This window comes from Chroicocephalus ridibundus, chromosome 3 (assembly GCF_963924245.1).
Source record: "Chroicocephalus ridibundus chromosome 3, bChrRid1.1, whole genome shotgun sequence".
NCBI lineage: Eukaryota > Metazoa > Chordata > Aves > Charadriiformes > Laridae > Chroicocephalus > Chroicocephalus ridibundus.
Window position 1 is genome coordinate 88,325,124 of NC_086286.1, and position 20,381 is coordinate 88,345,504.

General features: G+C 39.0%; 1 protein-coding gene across 1 annotated transcript in view; it reads left to right on the forward strand.

The window, feature by feature from the left end:
- Positions 1–855: 855 nt before the first annotated feature.
- Positions 856–20,381, forward strand: part of MDN1 (midasin AAA ATPase 1) — a 105,221-nt gene continuing 85,695 nt past the window's right edge. Inside the window, exons 1-12 of the mRNA XM_063329975.1 lie at positions 856–973; positions 6,653–6,879; positions 7,520–7,744; positions 8,611–8,718; positions 8,798–8,990; positions 10,952–11,164; positions 12,442–12,573; positions 14,079–14,182; positions 15,903–16,017; positions 17,648–17,841; positions 18,884–18,965; positions 19,676–19,771. Of these exons, the coding sequence (XP_063186045.1) occupies positions 872–973; positions 6,653–6,879; positions 7,520–7,744; positions 8,611–8,718; positions 8,798–8,990; positions 10,952–11,164; positions 12,442–12,573; positions 14,079–14,182; positions 15,903–16,017; positions 17,648–17,841; positions 18,884–18,965; positions 19,676–19,771 (1,791 nt within the window). The 5' untranslated portion in view covers positions 856–871. The remainder of the gene's footprint in view (positions 974–6,652; positions 6,880–7,519; positions 7,745–8,610; positions 8,719–8,797; positions 8,991–10,951; positions 11,165–12,441; positions 12,574–14,078; positions 14,183–15,902; positions 16,018–17,647; positions 17,842–18,883; positions 18,966–19,675; positions 19,772–20,381) is intronic.

Consider the following 20,381-nt stretch of genomic DNA (forward strand, 5'->3'; position numbering starts at 1 on the left):
CGGCGCCGCCACTAGAGCGGCCCGCTAGCTCACCTGGTGCGAGTCGGGCGCGGAAGGCCGCGCCCCGCTGCTGCGGTGGGGGTGGTCGTGGGGCGGCTCCTGCGGCTCCCCCGGGAAGTCCGAGGGTTAATCCCGGCGCCTGCTGTCGAAGCCGGCCGGAAACTTTGTCAGTGCGTTAGATGGGCGCTCGGGCTCGGTCAGGAGCTAGCTGCGGGCGGCCGGGGGAGTTGGGGAGGCGCCGGCCTCCTTCCTGCTGAGCCTGAACCACCTGTTCGGGTTCGTCACCACCCGCGCTCGCCCTCGGTCAGGACGCTGACCTGGGGCCGTGGCCCAGATGTGAGAGGCCCCGGGGACAGCCGAGGGGCTGGTGACCCTTGACCCCTGTGCGAGCCCCGCCGCGGCGACGGCAGTTACCTCCGTGGGGAGTGAGAAATGGGGCGAGGACGCGGCAAAGGTAGCCCCCGCACACGCGAGCTTCCAGCCCCGGCAGAGAGTGGGGAGAGGTGGGCACCACTCCCGAGCGCAGCCATCCCCCGCCCTAAGGGGCGGCCCCTACGAGACTACATCTCCCGGCATGCACGGGGGCCGCCCCGGTGGCCGTGCGCCGCGCGCGGTATGCTGGGAGATGTAGTTTAACACGGGTCGCCGTCACGTCTGCGGCGGGGTGGGTGGGGCCAGGCCGCGCTTCCCTTTGCTTCGCGACGTCGCGGGCGGGTGACGGCGCGCACGAAGCGGAAGCTGGTGCCGAGCGGCGCCTCCGTCCCGCGTCCCACGTGCCGCGCCGTCCCTGCTGCCGGCCCTTGGGCGTGCGGCTCCGCCGCTCTCCTCGGGCGCTGCCCGCGCTTTGGAGGAGGGTAGAGGAGGAGGGAGGATGGCGGCCGATCTACGGTTCCGCCTGGTGGAGCCGCTGCAGCTGGTGGCGCGCAGGAACGAGAAGAGCAGCGCGGAGCTGAGCAGGTTCCTGGCGAAGCAGGTGAGCGGGGCTTGGGAGGTGGTGCGGGGCTCGGCGGCGGTCCCCGGGCGCCCGCCTTTCCTTCCTCCCTCCCTGTCTCCCTCCAGATGGGTCTTGCAGGGCCCGCCATGGGTGGAAGGGGACGCACGGCGCTGCCTTTGCCCTCTCCCTCCCCGCGCCGCCATCTCCTGCCGGTAGCTTTGTCTGCTGGCCGCGCCGCCCGGCCACCCCCCCCGCCCCCTCGTCCTCCTCCCGCCCTGCGGGAGCTGCTCTCCGCTCCCTCTGTCTCCGTCTCTTTCTGTGTGGGCTTCTTGGGGTTTCTTCCCCTCCCCACCCCTTTCGGGGTCGTGCGAGGGGAGCCCCATGAGGCGGGTTCTCTCCGGTCCCCTGGTACCCCCCTCCTGTTGCCCTTCCTGAGGAGGCATTTTTGCCCCGCAATTAAAATCTCCAGTGTCTTCCATGTCCCTTAAGGTGATTCTGAAAGTGTGACAGCGAGAGATGGCATGTTATTAACAAGCACCGAGACGGTATCTAGTCCCTTAGCTGCAGCATCTTGCCCTGATGCTATTTGCGTGTCTTCTTCAATTGCCTTAAAGCAGCATGTAGGGTAAAAAGACAGAGGACTGGATTTTCTAGAGTTTGCCGCTTTTTTTTTTTTTTTAAATCAGTGGTGCTGGAAACATGTTCCTATTTTCGCTGGTTTCATGCTTTGTCTGCCTTAACTGTGAAAAGCACACCTGCCTTCTGGGAAAGTTGAGGTCTAGCTCATTTCTCCGCAATACTTGAAGATGTGTAATAATAGGATATCAACACATCAGATGTTACATTATTAATGCTTTTCATGATAGAGCTTTTGAAGCCCCTAAGCTGTGTACACACTCTGGGCCTTAAAATCCGTATTTCTGTTTGAGTGTCTAGGAAATGTCCCACTTGCTTGAAGACTGTATTTTTTCAGAATATTGGCATTCAGTCTGAATTACTGTCTCTTAGTTGTGCTTGGGGAAGGCATTCATACTGGTAATCAAGGTTCTCTGTTGGTAGACAGATGGCTTTTTCTTCTGTCACTACAAATCATAGGATCAAAGTAAAATTGAAATGAATATATATATTCCTGCTTTGTAGAGTTGTTGGTAATTGGTGGGAAGCAGTGGTGAAGAGCTGCTATTCAAGAGAAAGAAACAGCTGAGAATAGAGATGGGGATGATGCAGATACAAGATGTAGCAGACAGATGGAGCAGTGAACCAGAAGTGAGTCACCGAACTCTGAGACTGGGAAAGAGACTGTGCCCTTTCCCTTCTGGCAACTGTTTGGAGACGTACTTTGGGTTTGAAAGGTTTGCTACGTGGAAGTTATTAAACAGTGATTATATACAGAGAGTCTGGAACAGCACATTAAAGAATAATGACATGTTCTTTTGAAAACTGAATTGCTATTTCCAGGCTCGGAAGCTAGAGATCTAGGAGTGTGTCAGGCTTATCTTGCTGCTAAACAACTGCTGGCTCCAGTCGTCATACCTGATTTCCTATGAGTTGCTTTGTATGTAACTTGGGAAGCATGCGTTCTGGAAATCTAGAACTCTCTTTGCTACACAGCTTCACTGTGTCTCTGTGGTGACTTATTTCTTCAGTATTCCATAAGGGAATGGAACTTGCCCACAACTGCTAAGTTAGGAACAGTCTTTTGAGATTCATAGTAAGGTACCGTTTATGTGGTGATGGAAGATCTCGTTCCCTGTGCATCAGTATGTAATAGAAATAGAGCTTTTTCTGTATAGTATTTGTATACCGCTTACTCTGCAAAGGTACAGAAAATGTCTGTTCTTAATGAGGAAAATGGGATGAAAAGCTCTCTAAACCAGTCTTTGTTTCTTGCCTTTCTATTTTTTTAGATAATTTAAGAAAACAGTGTCTTCCTGTGTAGAATTCCAAATGCAGATTTTGTGCAAATGCATGTATTTTGGCTCCCTGTGATGGTGTAATACCAGTATAGCAGTTCATTAATGTGAAGGTTAAAATGGTAGTTGGAATAGAACTTTAGTGCAAAAATATCCTTATGAATGTCTGCCCTTCACACTTCCCACTGTGCATACATGGGAAGATAAAAAGACCTGTCCCTTTTGTATATTTCCTCTCTTTAGTTTATGGAACCATCTTAAGTGAACTGGAGATCTTGAGGACACCATTCTGTATCTGTTCTACTTTGTTGGTGTTTCAGCTTGGCATCCTTCATTTCGCCTTTAATTTTTCTATGTAGGAGTGAAAATTGTTTTAATAATAACTCCAAGCTCTTATTTATAGGGTTTCGGTCTTAGTATTTGATGTTGAAAAGTGCCTTTATTCCTTTTTTTTTTTTGGAAATGTAGGAAAAAGAGGTGACCTAGCTGTCCCAAATTCACCCAGCTACTTATTGGCTGTCAGAAAAATGTCCTGATGTCCGGGCAACTAAGGCAGGCTGTTTTTTTTTTCCTGAAAATATGACTTTAGCTTTTTATTTGAAAGATTAATTAGGCTTCACGTCATGTAGCATTATAAATAAGGGAAGGTACATTGCACTTTTGCTTCCATCCTGGAGCGTATTCTTATCTCCTTCTGCTTCTAGGTTTTTGAAGAGCTGTGGTTTTTTGGGAGACAATATGTTAATAAGTACACTGATACAAAGTCAAAGAGAACATTCTTGCTATCCTTGAAGGAGCGGTCTGTCCAACTCTATCAAATACAGTGTGCTGGAGGAGATGTAGGAAACTCTGGCTTGTTATGGAGGTAGTTGACGTTATCTTGTTTTCCTTGTGATACTGCATATCCCCCTGCCTCTTTACGTTTGGTTTGTTTTGTTTTGCTTTTTCTTTAAGTGTGTGGGTTGTAAGAAGAGTGCAGGCTCATGTTTTGCTTTATCTTATCGAACTGGACAGCTGCCAAAAAGAGTGGTCCAGCTCTGTTTTCTTTTTGCCTGTTCCCAAGGCCAAGCCACACCTTTCTGTTGCTTCTCGTGTCCTGAACCTAATGAGTGTGCTGATGTGGAAAATCCGTTCAACTTTCCCACCCAGTGGAAGACTTTGGAAGAAGGATTAAATTAGATCATCTTGCCAAATTGATTGCTGCACAGTCATGCAGCGACAGAGATAATGTGTGAAGGAATGGAGCCAAGAACATGTGTTCCTGTGTTGGAGGGGAACAAGGATTTCCCACACATGGCTTTTAATGCCCTCTTACCCTTTAGAAGTATCCCATTATTAAATCTATGTATGGTGTAACATTTTGTGGAAACGTCTGTGAGCCATGATCAGAAATGTGGCTTTCACATGGGCCCAGATTGTTCCTTGATGCGATCCTTTCTCTTAGTAATCTTTGGGTTTCGATTAAGGCAGTTCTTAATAGAGATTTCTGTACCTTGTGAGCACTAAGTAAATGTACCGTGCAGGCTGGGAAGGAGGTGTGCAACATGCCGCTAGAGAAGCAACTGGGATCCTGTTTGACTCCAGGTCTCACTCCTAGCTGTGCTTCTATTTAATGTCTCTTTCATTAAAAATACACAATGTGTGTATATATTTTTATATTTGGAGGAATGGTCTTTTGTGATGCTTTCTCAAAGCAGCTGTTTGGAACTGCAGGCGCAGATTTACTGTCCCAGATGCAAACTTTAGAATTAAACACTTTCAGATCAGCTGTCCTTCACTACTGATTGAGAAAGTTTGGTATTTCACAAAGCCACCTTTAGTTAAAAAACCCCTCTGACAGTATCTTCTTTTCCATAAAATTTTTAATTTAGACTCTGAAAGCTCTGTAAACAAACAGTGGTCTCTTTGTAGAATGAGAATGTTGCCACTGTGATTTTTTGAAGAGTTCTCTATGTCCTAAGGGTACTACACACAGTGATTAAAAATCTGCTTGCTCTCACAAAATTGGTAATGGAATGGATTTGTTGTACAGTAGTCATGTAACTACAGAATTTTACTGAGTCAGTCACATTGTTTATTTACTATTTTATTTTTAATTGTTCCTTTTATTTGATATTGAAAGCTCTGGTTAAGAAATCAAGCACCCTGTTGTGCCTTGTTTGGGTAGCCAAAGATGTAATTGATTTTGAAATTGAAGGTTGCAGTTTGGGTTTTTTGTTTGTTTTTGTTCTTTTCAATGGAATTTGTTTTGTTTCCAGTTATTTTGAGCCTTTGAACAGCTTGTCAATCACTTTACCACTCAAAATTCTGATCCCTTGTATTGAACAGTGTCTTCCTTGCTCTATGATGAATGCAGACCTTCATCTCCATTTTTAAATTTTTCATTTTTTAATGCTGCTCTGATAGATGAGAGGAAGATAAACTTATGTCTCATAAAAATAAACATGAAGCATGTAAGAAACTGCTTGGAATTAACGTGATGGTTTTGATGTTTGTAGTGTATATGCTGCAGTTTCCCTGATTTCTTAAGTGCTGTTAATGAATGTCTCTTCAAATTCAGAAGGAAACCCAAGGGACTTAAACAAGTATGCATGTATCTAGAAGAATGTTGATACTGGTATAACCCTACGAGGTCAGCCTTTCAAAAGCAATGTGTAGGACCTCTGTAGTTTATTTATCTCGTAACAATGAAACCATCCCATCTGCAGGCCCAGGACCAGATTTTACCTGAGTAACAATAAGTGCAGGAGAAGCAGAAATGGCTGCAGGTGTTGCTAAAACGAAAGGTTACAGAAATCACAGAATATTTTTATGGGAGTTTAGTAAGTGCTTGTTTTGTTTGGGAAGCCGCCTTGCCTAGCTGTATGTACAACTGTTTGCAAAGAAAGATAAAATCGCCTTGGTAGCATAAGGGGAGAGTGGAGCATCAAAGTTAAGAGCAAAATTGTTAATTGTGCAAATTCATGATCCTGATTTTTCACAAGTCAAAATTACTTGTATTGCAGCATATGCTAAACATAATGGAAGTGGAGAGATGCTTCAATAATGACATGAACTCAGAGATCAGAGAAATGGGTTGCTGTTCTTCACTAACAAAGTTAGGAAGGTTGGGGGAGATATGGGTGTGTGTGTTGGGGAGGAGGAGGTGGGGGTTGATTTTTTTTATTTTTTTTTTTTCCCTAGCAGATGTGAACATGTTTTCCGTCTACTCAAATGTCTAATATTTTGTTTTGCACTAAAAAAAACATTTTTATATAAAAGAAAAAAAAATTTCAGCGTCAGAACTGCAGATACATGCTGCTGGCTTGTCAAGAGCATTGTTCACTATAATTGCTATCAGAAATAAGGCTGTGATCATGATTGATGGAATGCTTCTTTTCTGAAAAGAGATAGTGAATGTGATGCAACTTAAACTCTTTTTGTGGCTCTCGTGAGACCAAGCTGTTGAAATTGGTGGGAATTCTGTTAACAAAGATGTATTAGCAGTTATAACATTTTCCCAATTTTTTCCTTAAAAAAATACTAAGAATTATTTGCTTTATCTTTCAGCTGTAAAATATAATTTAGGATTTTGGGACTTTTTTGTAACTCCTATTTAGTATATCATTCTGCATGTCACTCATTCTGTTTCCCAATTTTTTTTAAACATGGAGAGCTGTGTCAAGTAAGTGCTTCCATTGGGAATTATGGACTCCCTCCTGTTTTTTGAAAGATTTGTTCCTGTAAAATTCACTGTGAATCCTGCATGAATAGTTCCAAATAGTTCATTTCCCATTTAACCCGTTCTTACTTTCCATTCCTCTAGATCTGGACTCAGCAGGATCGGCAATGCATCCTCGATACTTTAGCACAGTTATTACTGGATAAAGAATGTACTCTATTGATTGGCCGTCAAGTTCGGCCAGTTTTGTTGGATTTGTTGGAAAGAAATGCAGAAGCCATTAAAGCTGGTGGCCAAATCAACCACGATCGGCATGAAAGGCTGTGTGTAGCAATGAGCAAGCTGGTTGCTGACCACCCTGATGTTTTACCGTGAGTAATAGAACTTTTTGTGCAGTGTTTGAGCTTAGTGAGTATGTGCTTGTTAGTCTTCAGTGGTGATGAGAGGTGGTGTTACAGTTCGGATTGTCTCCCACAATAACAAATGTGTTCTGAATTGAAAAAATGGTTTAGAAAACACAAATCTTAAACACAGCTCAATTAAAATAAATTGTGTTGTAAGATTTATGTGACTTTCGTCTTAATGATAATCTTTTCAAAGAAAAGCAAAACAGCTGTCATGAAAATGGCTCACAACCAAAATCTCTGCATTTAAGATTAGAGTTGTAGGCCAGTAGAATACAAAGTTACATAAGTAGGAATCAGTATTACTTTTTCAGTAAACAGGAGCAATCAAAGAGATTTCACCAAAGGCAGTACTGTTTCCCCTTGATAGTTAAGTAATGATTTCTAATGAGGTAAAAATATGCATTGTCAGCTGATTGCTGAAGTGGTTGTCTTTCTCAGGTGTGGACAAAGTTAAATATATGCCTTTGTTGTCAGTATACTGTCAGTTACTATCTCAGGACCTCTGTCCTGGTGTTTTTATTAACGGCTGTTTTCCCTTCCTCCGGCTTAGTTGTCTGTGTTCCATCTCTCTCTTTTTTTTCTTTTTTTTTTTTTTATTCTAAAGATTTGCTTTAAGATATTTTAAGAATACATCACCAGTTTTCCAGAGGCTTTTCCTGGAGAGCTCAGATGCAAACACAGTCCGGTATGGGCGCAGACGAATGAAGTTACGGGACCTCATGGAGGCAGCCTACAGATTTTTACAAAAGGAGCAATCAGTTTTCCGGGAATTATGGGACTGGAGTGTGTGTATTCCACTTCTAAGGAGTCATGACACTTTAGTCCGTTGGTAAGTTAAACTTTAAAATAAGATGTATAATTTAGGAAGGACATGAACAAGAGTGTTGTCAAATCTATCAGCCATTTATGAAGCTCTTCAGGATGACATACACTTAGATAGTCTTAGAAAAAAGAAATAGAATTTCTAATTCATTGACTGGAATTGGTTTACCCGGTGTTCAGCTAATAATCTTAAGTAAATGAATGACCTGACTTTTAAATTTTGTCCTGAACCAATCTTTTTCTGGCAACTGTTCCCCACCCCCCATCTCCTGCCCCAAGCTCGCTGAAAGCTTTGTTCTTGTAAGGTAAAAACAGTGGTATAATAACTGAAGTGTCTTTTATGGTTTGTATTAAATACCCTTTTGTTGTGAGACAGCTTTATGTAGCAATTAAGTCAAGACTTGGGAGTTGTCGGCTTGTTTTGGCGCTGAGTCTTGAGGTCATTGTGTTAGGTTTATTTTAGAAATAGCATGAGATAGAAAGCAATTTTGAAAGGAAAATGGTAGGAGGAGAAGAAAAAATCAGGCAAAGAAAACCTGATTTTCATTGTCTTATATGTTTACCTTAATTTATTTGGGAAAGTGCTCTTTACTATGTATATAGTAAATTATAGCACTATATTCAGTCCTTCAGAGAAAGGTTAGCTAGTTGTTGTATTAATGATGAAGTATGCCATGATAGAAGTGCTTTCCTCAGTTCAGAGCGGTTTCTCTAACCTTAAAGAATGTTAAGCGTAGCACTAAAATAATTTCTATGAAGAAAGTTTTCTGCATGTTTTTACAAACTTGATATTTTGGTTTGCAATTGACAGTTGTCAAACTGAACTTCTTCAGACTATGTTTTGACATGTTTTGTTCTAAATATAACTTTTAGGTATACTTCAAACTGTCTTGCTCTGGTTACATGCATGAATGATGAGCATAAATTATCTTTCCTGAAGAAGATATTCAATCCTGAGGAGCTGATACATTTCAGACTAAAGTAGGAACTTTTAAAATCTTGAACACTTCTTGGTTTTGTTAATGGCTTTCAGTTGAGTTAATAAACGTGGATTTCACAGGCTACTAGAAGAATCTCAGCTGCAGAGTGTGGAACAAGCCCTTGTTTTGGCCAATCCGGACTCCTCATTTTGGCAAAAGGAGAAAGAACTGCAATATACACAAGGACATATTGTGTCAGGCGACCTCTCTGCAAATGTAGTAGCTGTATGTGGTGTTGTGCTGCCTCGACTACAGCTTGTTTCTGAAGAGCAGGTATGTAACCCAGGGTTAATTCTGTACCTTTTAAAAATTTATTTTTTGTTAAGAATCCCTAGATGCAGTTAACTGACTTTATTTCCTGCTTAAATAGTGTTGAGATATTACGGGTAACGTGTGTATCTTTTACCTTTCTTGATGTGTACTATAAGCTAGTGTTGCATAATACAGACACTGCAAAGAAGCTCTGCAGTGGAATGAAGCAACGAAGGTGTAGTAGTGTTGTTCATTTTATCTTCATGTGGCGGTTCTTAAGAATATACTACAAAAGAATGTTCAGCCTTACATAGTATCTCCAGTCCAAGTTAGGGTGGTATTACATAGCTGAGTAAAGCCAGGATCTGGCACAGTTGCTTTTGCCTACATGAAGTAGTTTTATGTGCTATACAGACATCTTATAAACAGCCTTTCTGCAAGCATACTATTAGTTCTTCTCGTAAAACAAAAGAAAACAAGGCTGCTGCTTACTCTTCTAGAAGGCAGAAAAAGGGGAGAGGAAGTGAGCAAGAAGTTACCTTCTCCACCGGAATGAAGTGTAATGCAGGATGTAGTGCCTTATAGTTTTAGGAAGTCCATCAAAGGCATAAACATTTTTGAGCAAACAGTATTTAACCTTTTTTCTCTTGAGATGCTGTTCATCTTGAACTGTTCAGGTTTTTCTTTGTAGCTGCAGCCAGTATTCTTGACTGTTTTTATCATTTAGGTACAGTTTTAGTTTTAGCTCTTGGCTGTGTATTTCTATTTAATTTTGCAGTGCTGATCTACAAATGAAGGAGAAAAAAATAAACGAAGACTACCAATGTCCAGAATTTCTTGAGTAGCAGAAGCAAGGAAAGAGGAATTTCCTCCCAAATTCTCCCCCCTCCCCCAACTTACGTAGTTGAATTTGCTATATCCTAGCTTTTTTTGTTTCTTAATAGGATTGAGGCTTGAAAGTATGGCTTGAAATTCATTGCAGCAGGGGAAACTGTAGAGCTGTTTAAGGAAATTCTTACTCCCGTGACAGTGTCGCTGCTGCTGCTGTGCTGGCACTAGACCATGCTATAAACTGGATTGCTGAAAGGATAGGGAGGAGACAACTTCCCAAAAGGCATGCTTTTATTTTTTGAATAGCCACAGGTATTTCACTGATCTGGTACACAGTGTAGTTCCGGTTACAGCTGAGGAGGTCTGATGAAGAGGTAGGAGCGAACTGTGAGGGAAAGCAGGTACTCTTTTAAAAACTAGCATTGTTACCAGAGGAGTAAGTGAAAATATATCTGAAAAGAAGATCAAATTTAAATAAAAGACCCTTGTTTCGGTGCAATATGGACTCTGATTTCTTTTCTCTGCATCTTTTGGCAGGAAACCACTAATTTTTGTGCTATATACTGATACATAAGTGACTCTAGGAGAGTCAAAATATATGACACTGTTTAATTACCGTTCAATAAACTATATTAATTGCATTTTGAATAAAATAAAAATGTTACTGAATTTCCCCTTTGTTTTTCATGCACTGATTTTAATGATCTTATGCTTTGGCCTGTGCAGAAAGAAGTAAATACAACAGTTAATATTCATACTTGCATCATCTGAATCTAACTGCTGTTTGATTTGTCCTGTGATTTGGATCCATTCTGATGACTTAATTTCACTTATGTTGCAAATTGTGTTTGATTGACATGTGTTATGATTGAATAGTTACTATGTCTGTACTGACAACTTAGTGTGAACTCCCTTTGGGAACAAATTGTACATATACTTTATCAAGTGTTTCACCTATAATAGGTTTTTGATGGCATCTATTTTAATGTCTGTCATTAAATACAACTTTAGAATCCTTTATTTTATTTGATATGTGTTGACAGATCTACAGGCCAAAATTTTTCTAGTTGTCAGACTTGCTTTCCTAATTGTTCTGTGTTGTACAACCTGTAAAAAACCGATGTAGTAACTTAAATTTTATGTTTGAACAGGAAAATAACACCAGCCATTTTGTTTTGGTTGAATCTGCCTTCACAAATCTTCAAAACCTTGCCATTGCTGTAGCGTATCAGCGTCCTGTTTTATTAGAAGGACCAATAGGATGTGGCAAAACTTCTTTAATTGAGTATTTAGCAGCTGTTACAGGAAGAGTAAAACCTCCTCATATTTTGAAAGTCCAGCTTGGAGATCAAACTGACAGTAAGGTAACTGATGAAATTGGTTTATTGTTGGATGATCAGACATAATTTTTACTTAAAGCATTGACTTAATGTTCTAATAAGATAACGTTTAACTTTCCAAAGCCCCCAACTGTGTAGTATTGGTCTTACTATTGATGAGAATAAAGAAATATGATGAAAGATCAGTGTTAAGCTTCAGTAGGTTTTAAATTCTGTGCATAATTCTGCTGTATCTGTTTCATTCAACTTATGTTTTATCAGGGTTTTTCTATGTGAAAGAACCTGGTTGGTTATTTTTTTTTAATTAAAAAATTTTGATTAGTAATGGAAAAATTATTCTAAAATGACTCAAGCTGGTGCCAAAGGCTGTATGGACACTTTTATTTCGTTTTAAGTGAGCTAATGTCAGTTTAATCTGATCCCAGTTTTTTGTGGTAAAGGTGAGATGAAGTAAGATCCTGCGATGTTGAGGATGTTGTACTTGCATAATAGTGATCTAGCTCTACCTGTAGAGGTAAAACCGGAGGTGAAGATAACTTCACATTCTTCTGGTTTTGCATATATAACTTTTGGGTTTGAATTGATTTATGTTTGGCTCAATTTATACTTAGTTTTCCAAGGTGTTTAGTATCTACCAGAAGTGCTATCTGAAGGTTTTTGTTAGCGTGCATAAATGTTGTCTTTACTTGCATAGACCAGCTGATTTCACTATCTCACAACTGTTCTCCACAATAGTATCTTTTCATATACATGAGTAAGATCACCATATTAAGAAAAAGTAATGAAGTTCAAGGTCAAAATAAGTAGTAGTGAAACCATTAACTTAATTATTTAAGGAATGCTTAAATGTGGAAGTTACAACTTTATGGAGAAGCAACGCTTGACTGGTTTTGTATCTCTGAATAACTTGCTTTACAAATTCCTTTTACTAGCTTAGTCGCAGACTTTTCAAAAATGTAAAATAAGGTTCAGTGCAATCCTAGACAGTTTTGTATGTTCTGTTGTTGATTGTTAATTATGATGGCGCAGCTCTGTAAATTCACTTCCAATTACCTGGTTCATTTTAGTTACTATGTTTCCGTTAGATAACCATAGATGTGGAGGAGTTAAACTTTTTCTTTTTTTCCTTAATTAAAAAAAAATAATGCTGGGCACAGATTACCAGATGGATTGTTTAGTAATGTGGAAGCTAAGTAAGTGTTACTTGTATACCAACTTTGGCCATTTTTCTAAGTTTTTACTCTGAGATTTTAAGGGATGTAATGAACAGGTCTCTAATTTACTGATTGTTTCCATCATAGACGCTGCTTGGTATGTATCGTTGTACAGATGTACCAGGGGAGTTTGTATGGCAACCTGGAACCTTGACACAAGCTGTTACCAAAGGTCATTGGATACTTCTGGAGGATATTGATTACGCGCCTCTAGATGTGGTATGTAGATTTGTGTTTGCTGTAAGGTACTGGTCTTAAGGCCTGTACTAGCAATTTTTGGAGTCTAATCAACGTGAGTTCTGTAGCAGCATGCTGAAAATACTCTCCCTTTAAAAGGGGTTAGAAAGAATTAACCTGCCTGACTTCGTTCACATATTAGCATGCCACATTAGTTTTTGTCCTTGTTTTAGAGTAGTCATGACACTGCCACTGATGTCAGATTTCACTCTGAAGATTTGAATTGACACTGATTATGAGCTGTGTGTCTTTTAAATCATGTGTTAATATTTGAAAACAAATGTAGCCCCAAACACCACAGAATATCACCACTGTATTAGAGTGGTGCTGTTAATAAGATTTTATTATTTTTTTTTTTAGTGTTTTGGTGTATGTCTTTTTGGTTTTGTTCTTTTTTCTTACACGTTTCTTACCTCTGGCTTGGATATTAAAAATGCCTTGTTACATTAAGCAGTATAGGTTTTAACAGCTCTCCTATTTTCAGCTCCAGAACGACTAGTTAGACTGTCATCCTTCCCTTTTGAAGTAATGGCTGCTGAAAGCATGTCTTCTGCAAGAACAACGTCGTAGAGATGTTTTGCTATATAGGCCTGCTGGACGTTCTGCAGATAGCTGTTCTCCTTCATATCCGTTCTGCAAAACATCCTTTGCGTGGCTAAATAACCTGACAGCTTGTTTATTGAGTTCTAGGCCTCTAAAATATAGGGAATTTATAAGAAAGCCAAGAAATACTGCTTGTGTATACTAGATGTTTTTTCACTGACGGAGGGTCATGCCCTTAGTTGCTTCTGTGGACTCAGCTCTCAGCTTGTTGCAGTCATCATAAACATGCCCTGAGTAGTATCCTGCATTCATCTCTCCCTTTCTTCAAGTCCTCCCTGCAGGCATCCTGCCTCCTTTCTCCACATCAAAGTCTCCATCCTTGCCTCCCTCTGTGCTGAGGGATCGTTGTGGGTCCTACCTTCCTTTTTTCCTTCCACCGTTATTACTATCCTTCTGTGTGGAAGGTTAGATCTTTGAATAGATACCAAATTCTCCTGGGGGTAGCAGAGTATACACTGAAAAATGTTGATGTTGGAGAATGACATCTTTGAGATGCAGCTCATCTTAGTTCAGGCAGATAAAGAAAATAAGGCTTCTGATGCGAAAGTGTCTAATAATTCATTTGACAATTCAAAGTAAATAGTTTTGATTTGGACTTGCAGTGTAAAGGCCGTTGTTTCCATTCTCTTATCATTAAATCTGGATACAAAAGAAAGAAGACAGGTAAACATTACACCTATGACTTCCACTGCTGATTAAAATTACATTTGCAATTCCTGCTAGCATCACTTGGAAGCGCAATCTGCGGGAACAGCAGTTGCTGGCAATATGGTGCTCAGTGGAAGTGCTCTAGCATCTGAAGTGTGAAATGAGTGTGGATGGGTGTGCTGTCTGTTACAGTTTCACAAAAAAGAAAGTTTTATAAATTTTCTCTTCTTCTCCAGATCTCTGTGCTGATTCCTCTTTTGGAAAAAAAAGAGTTGCTGATTCCTGGTCGTGGTGACTGTTTAAAAGTAGCATCGGGATTCCAGTTTTTTGCAACCAGGAGGTAGGCTTGTAAAGTTGAATTAGGTTAAAAGCATGGATATCTTATTTTTAAGATAAAGAGAGAAAATGCAAGGTACTTGGGCGGGAGTATTTTAGCAATTTCCGATTAACAAGTGATAGAAGCTATAGAAGTTGTTTAAGGATTTTTTTTGCTTTAGAGCAGCCTTATATTACTACTAGGTGAATCCAGTCTTCGTACAGAAAGGTCACTTCAACAAGGCTGAAGGAATGAAACTTGCCAGGGGAAACCCTACAAAACCAAGCTCTTGCCAAAACAAAATACCACTCAGCAATTACTGTGTGAAGAAGGTTTATGATTGATATTCACAAGGTATCTTAAACTTGCTAGTTTTAACAGCATCCGTGTAAATTATTTCTTAGTTTTGCTGATCTTGGGGTAGTTGGTAGTCTAACTATTGAATGATTAGTTTTGGGGTTGTTTTTTTTTTTTATTCCATCTCCTTGAGCAGTTGTATACATGTTCCCTAGAAGATTTTTTTTTAAGAGTTTCATGAATAATTTAAGTGAACCCTGCATCTATAATAAGATAAAGTTACTTTATTTTGGAATCATGAAAAAAGAAATAGAAAAATTTTTAAGGAAATCCGATTTGTGAAAGTCTTGTGACAATATAGATATTTGTAATGTTTTCTAACTAGAAAAAGATTTAAGGTACTCTTCCTGACACTTTCACTGTTGTAATGGCTCATGCATCAGATGTCAGAATGTCTTCTTGTATATTAAGACATAATATTCTATCAAGATTAAAGGTTAGGATATCTAGAAGGGAAATAGTTACATGGTTTTCAAATTATTAGTAGTTTACTTCAAAGCCTTTAACAAATTTTCCTGGTTTTGTCTTCCTTCCACAAACTTGGTTTTGTTTTTTAATTATATTTCTCTGATCTATTTTTCTGGTATTGAGTCTTTTGGATTCAGCTCTCTTTTGGTGGCCTCATTTAATCAGATTTTCTTCTGTATTTTTGGTCAACAGTTTGTATAGCAGCAAATTATAGTTTCCAGAGCAGATTCAGTAAGTCTGTTGCAGTTTCCAGCTGTGGAATAATACCAAGAAAAACCCAACAACCAACCAAACAAAAAAACACCAGGAAAAAAAAAACCCAAGCCACAAGCTGATTTATCAAATGCTTTGCAGGTGCAAGACTACTCCCACAGTGGGTATATCGCATGGCTACATAGTTATTTGTGCAGGAAAAAAAAAATCCAAAACAGAACAATATATATAATGGAAAAGACCGTGAGCCTGAAGAATGAGGGGGGAAAAAAAATCAGGAAGGACTGGAGGGGACAGGGGCTGGAGATGCTTTTCCTGCATATCTGCAATACAGCACAGATCATTTAGGATCCGTGGAAGATACTTCCCAGGCCACTTCTGTCAGGTTCCTCCCTTCATAAAGGATTCTGTATGTTGCTTCTGGTAGACTTAACTTTTTGTCAGTTGTCTTTCTGCAAGTATCTCTAAGGAGATCTTGAAATACATGGGGAAAAACATTGAGAAAAGATCAGGTAATGTGAAAAGCAGAGATAGGCAAGGTAGGTTACATGACAGTACAGTGACAAACAGTGGGTGATCTGTGCACGCACATTATACTGTAGCAGCAATATGTAAAATGTTCTTTGATGCACAGGAACGCACTGAAAATGTTGAATTCTTCAGCAAGACACAATATACCGTGTTTCTTCATGTTGTTTTGATTTAGGATATTCAGTTGTGGTGGAGGTTGGTACAGACAGCAGAGCAGCCACGCTGCTCTTTTGGACAAATATTGGACCAAAATACATCTGGATAACATGAGCAAAGGAGAACTCAAGGAGGTATTATGTTGCTTTATTGTGGCTTGTGAATAATTGTTTCAATTAAGGGTAATAAATGTTTTTCAGTAATCAATTTGATCCTTATTTTTATCTCCAATATACCCTTATTGTTTTAGATTTATCCCGCCAATTTTGAAGTAAATGGGCACTTTGTCAGGAAAATTTGAAGTGCATTGGACAAAGATTCATGGAACTTGCTGTGGCAAACACAGTTCTGCTTTGAATGGGTCTAAGAATCAAATTACTTTGCCATTTTGTAGCTGACAGATACGTAAAAACAGAGGGAAAAAGAAAAAAAAGTTGGGTTTACTCTAATTCTGAGTTCTAAGCTTTGAGGTTAAAAGTAGTTGGTCAGTTACCAACTACAAATAACTGTCTCTATTGACATCTTTTGTTAGCATCTCTAGGGAATGTTTGCTTTGTGTAGTCCTTCAAAAAATTAAAGGAGCCCAGGGCTAAAATGAAAACAGAATTCTCTAGGGATTCTCCTTGTGATACAGAGCTCAGAATAGGATCTGATTTCAAAAGAGCCTTGCCTAAGGGAAAAGGGGCTGAATAGTCTTGAGCAGAAGAATTTTCTGAATTTTCTAGAATGAAGAAGGTAGTTTTTTGATAGATTTATTCACTCCTTGGAGCCCATTCAGCGGCCAGCGCAGTTACGGGTGACCTTAAATATCTGTGGTTTTCTGTTTTGATATTTGTCAGTTAATTGTTAGGAAAGGAACAAGAACAGCACTTACTTCATACTTGTAGATTTTGTTGTACTCACTATTGTAGTAGTAAGAAAGGCTGTGTGGCTGAACTGATGTCGAAGATGACCTCCAGAAAGGACCAGTATTCAAGTAAAGCTTGGCTGTTAAAACCTTAAGAAAAAAGGAAGCTTCAGTGCTCAATGTGTCACTTACCACTAGGTTCTTCTGGTTCTTTTTTGTAACTTTGTAGCTCAAGTCACAAAAATAAATCAATCAAACACTGTGTAGTAGTAGAAGAAGAGACAGTGGTAGAAGACACCCAATTGCATGTCTTGAAAATAGACTGATGATGTTCTCGTTAATCTTAAAAGTCAGTTTGGCAGGGTGGGACCAGTCTTTCTGGCCCATATCTGTGAAAAGCTTATTTTGGGAAGCAATAATTTTGGTTGGCAAGCTTTAGTGGAGAGAACTGAGCTGAAAGGAAATTAGAGAAGAAAAATTATCCCCTTAATGTGTCTTTGTCAGCACAGTGAATAGATAACTTGAATACTCAAAAAAATTCAGTCATTCAAAGAAGGACAGGAGGTAAGAACTTTTGTTATCAGTTGTAAAGTTGTATGATCGTGGTTTGAGTTTAGATTAGGGTTGAATGTAGCTTTTGTTCTTCTTGTTGTTATTTGTGCAAATCTATTAAATGAATTGGAGTACAGTTGAATTAGCAAAATTATTTTTTGGCATCTACACTGATATCATACAAGTCACAATGACTTCTTTTCTTCAGATGAAAGATTCCAAGAGAGCAGGTTTGTGCAGCATGCTAGCTTCAGTATCTATTGAAGTGTATCCTATTAAAATTTGGGGGGGCTCGTGGTTTCTTTCTGATGCAAAAGGTTGTTTTTTTGTTTTGAGGTTTTTAATTTTTTTCTTTTTTTTTTCAGGTTCTTCAAAGAAAATACCCCAACCTTGCTCTTGTAACTGATCATTTGCTAGACATTTACATTCACCTTACAGGAGACAAGTATCAGGCATCAGAAAACAGCACTTCTGGCTCCAGACACATACCAGAAGATTCATCAGAATCAAGATCAGAAAATAAGAAACCAAATCTGGAAGGACGAGAACTATCTCTAAGGTTGTCTTTTTTTATATGTTTATTAGGAGGAAATTTAGTTAGCTACCTGGAGAGATAGATGTGTTTACCTTTGTTATTTTTCTTAATTTTTTAAAAACAGTTTTAATTAAACTGGAATTTCATAAGAAATTGGAAAAATCCACTTTTCATTATAAAATAATGATTAAGATATTTTTTAAAAAATCTTGATCTGAATTTTTTTAAGACTTCCTATTTGCTATAACTTCATTTTTTTGAGGAAAAAGTGTGGGTTTCGTTATATGTGTTGGTGAGCTATATGGATTACTTCTCAATTAATTTTAACACAAAATATCAGATCCAGTTAAGAACTGTTGACTGAATTGTAGCGTATAATGTTCTCATGCTAGCCAGTAGATAATGTTTTAAGCAATATATTTGCTTACCTAGATAATTTTGTATTAGACCCTCACAGCATCCTAACTAACAGATGACTGAAAATAACCAGATCTGTAGTGTACTATTAATTTTAGAATTTTTATGATAAAATGCATCTCAATGTTCAATTAGTTCTTCCTGTCATACCAAATGTCAGTTCTACTCATGTGGAATTTCTGTAACCAGTAGTGCTTTGTGAATTGGTCAGTAAGTACTAGGTGTGGGTAGTACCTCGTATTTTTGTGATGTTGTTTTTCTAGAATTAATGTTTCCTTTTCTTGCCTTTCGGAAGATTTTGTTGTGGATAAGGAATCGGTATCTTCAAAAAATAGGGGGTTTTTACCTTTCTGGATGAAAAACTTGCTGCTTTTCATTTTTTTTCAATTTCATATTTACTTTATGGTTTAATGGAGTGTGTATTATCTATTTCTAAGCAACGTATCTGAAAGCAACACTGTTAGTCTTTACGTGCTCAGCTACTCTTTAGAATTAGGATCAGATTTATATGTGTCTTCCTGTGTACAACTAGCACAACAACTAAATGTGCAATTGTTGGAAGACGACATAATGACCTAACCTGAACATGAAAGAAGGTGCTGTGTGTTTTGTCTTTGTTGTATAAAATATTTTTGTTTTTTCTTTTTAGAGACTTACTGAATTGGTGCAGCAGGATTGCTTACAACTTCAACAGTAATTCTTCAACCACAGCAGTGAATATTTTTCAGGAGGTGCGGTAAGACTTGATCCAGAAATTATTACCCAAATTCTAGTATTGTCTCACAAATGTGAAAATACTCAATTTGGGAATGTGAGATGGAAATTTATGTATAGTTTTATCTGAAGCAATTGGACTATAGTTGGAATGTTTGTGATCTGTCAATTGGAGACTTTCCTTACTACTAAGAAAACTGTTTGCAGTAATGTGCCAAAAGCCAGTTCAGGCTTACTACTGTCATACAAGTAGAATGCTGCAGCATAATTTTAACTGGTATGAGGTGGGATTGCGTGTGTCTGAGAGTAAATGTTTTAAGATCTTTCCTTTTTCTTGTAATATGAGGCTTCTTTCTTACTTTCCTATGCATCAATTCATATTCCAGAGCTGGAATTTTTCAAGTGTGCATCAGTCAGAGGTAGTTTTATGACGTGAGATCTTACAACATTACTTCATCTCCATTTTGGTCCATTCATCTAAAAATAGCTTCTGTGACTGGACATTGAAAAGCTTTTACTTGCAGTAGAAACCCACTACATCACAGAGTTTAGAAGTTCTTATTACACCCTTTTGAACTCCATTGTTTGACTCTATCTGTGGACAGTGAAATAATTTTATGTACCATGGCTGGATTGGAGTCAGGCTCGTGTAAATTAAGGTGGTCCTTGTCAGCCCATATCACACAGAATTTGTATTGAAGAAGCTGTTTTATTTTCCCCTTGACAGGCATTGGACTGTTTCACAGCTATGCTGTCCAACCAAGGGAGCAGACAGAAAATGGCAAAAGTTATTGGAAGTAAATTAAACATTTCCAAGAAAAAGGTATGTTGAGCTATAATTAATATGTTGTCTATTGATAATATTCTATAACTTGCAATCTTTCTAGTGATTAATTTAAATGTGTTCTGCTGTTTTTCTTAAAAATTATGCTTACCTCTTTGTCCCAAACACTTTTTTTGTTCTCTGTACTATCCCAGCGTCTATGTTTTTATCCTGTTTTATTTTCACCCGCACTTTTTTTCTCTGAATGCTACAGTGAACCTGTTCCAGAGCAGGTTGCAAATGGCCTCATCATGCAAAAGAAGGATCACACAGCTGGAACAGCACAGTTGTCTAAGCACATGATACTGCTAGATGCACAGAATAGTGAAGAATGTGTTTTTTCTTTGGTGGTTACAGTGAATTTTAATAAACTTAAAGACATTGGAGAGAAACATAATCTTCTTTACTACTTGTTCTGTAATCATCAATACCCAAATCAAGTACCTCTCTAGAGGCTAGTAACTCTCTATAAGTTAATAGCGTGTGATATAAATGGCTGAGTTAAACTAAATCATTACTTTGTCAGCTATTTCTGACTATGGTAGTTTGATTGCAAAGAAAATTCCCTCCTTTGTTACTTCAAGATGAAAAAACTTGCCAGCTGGGTGGA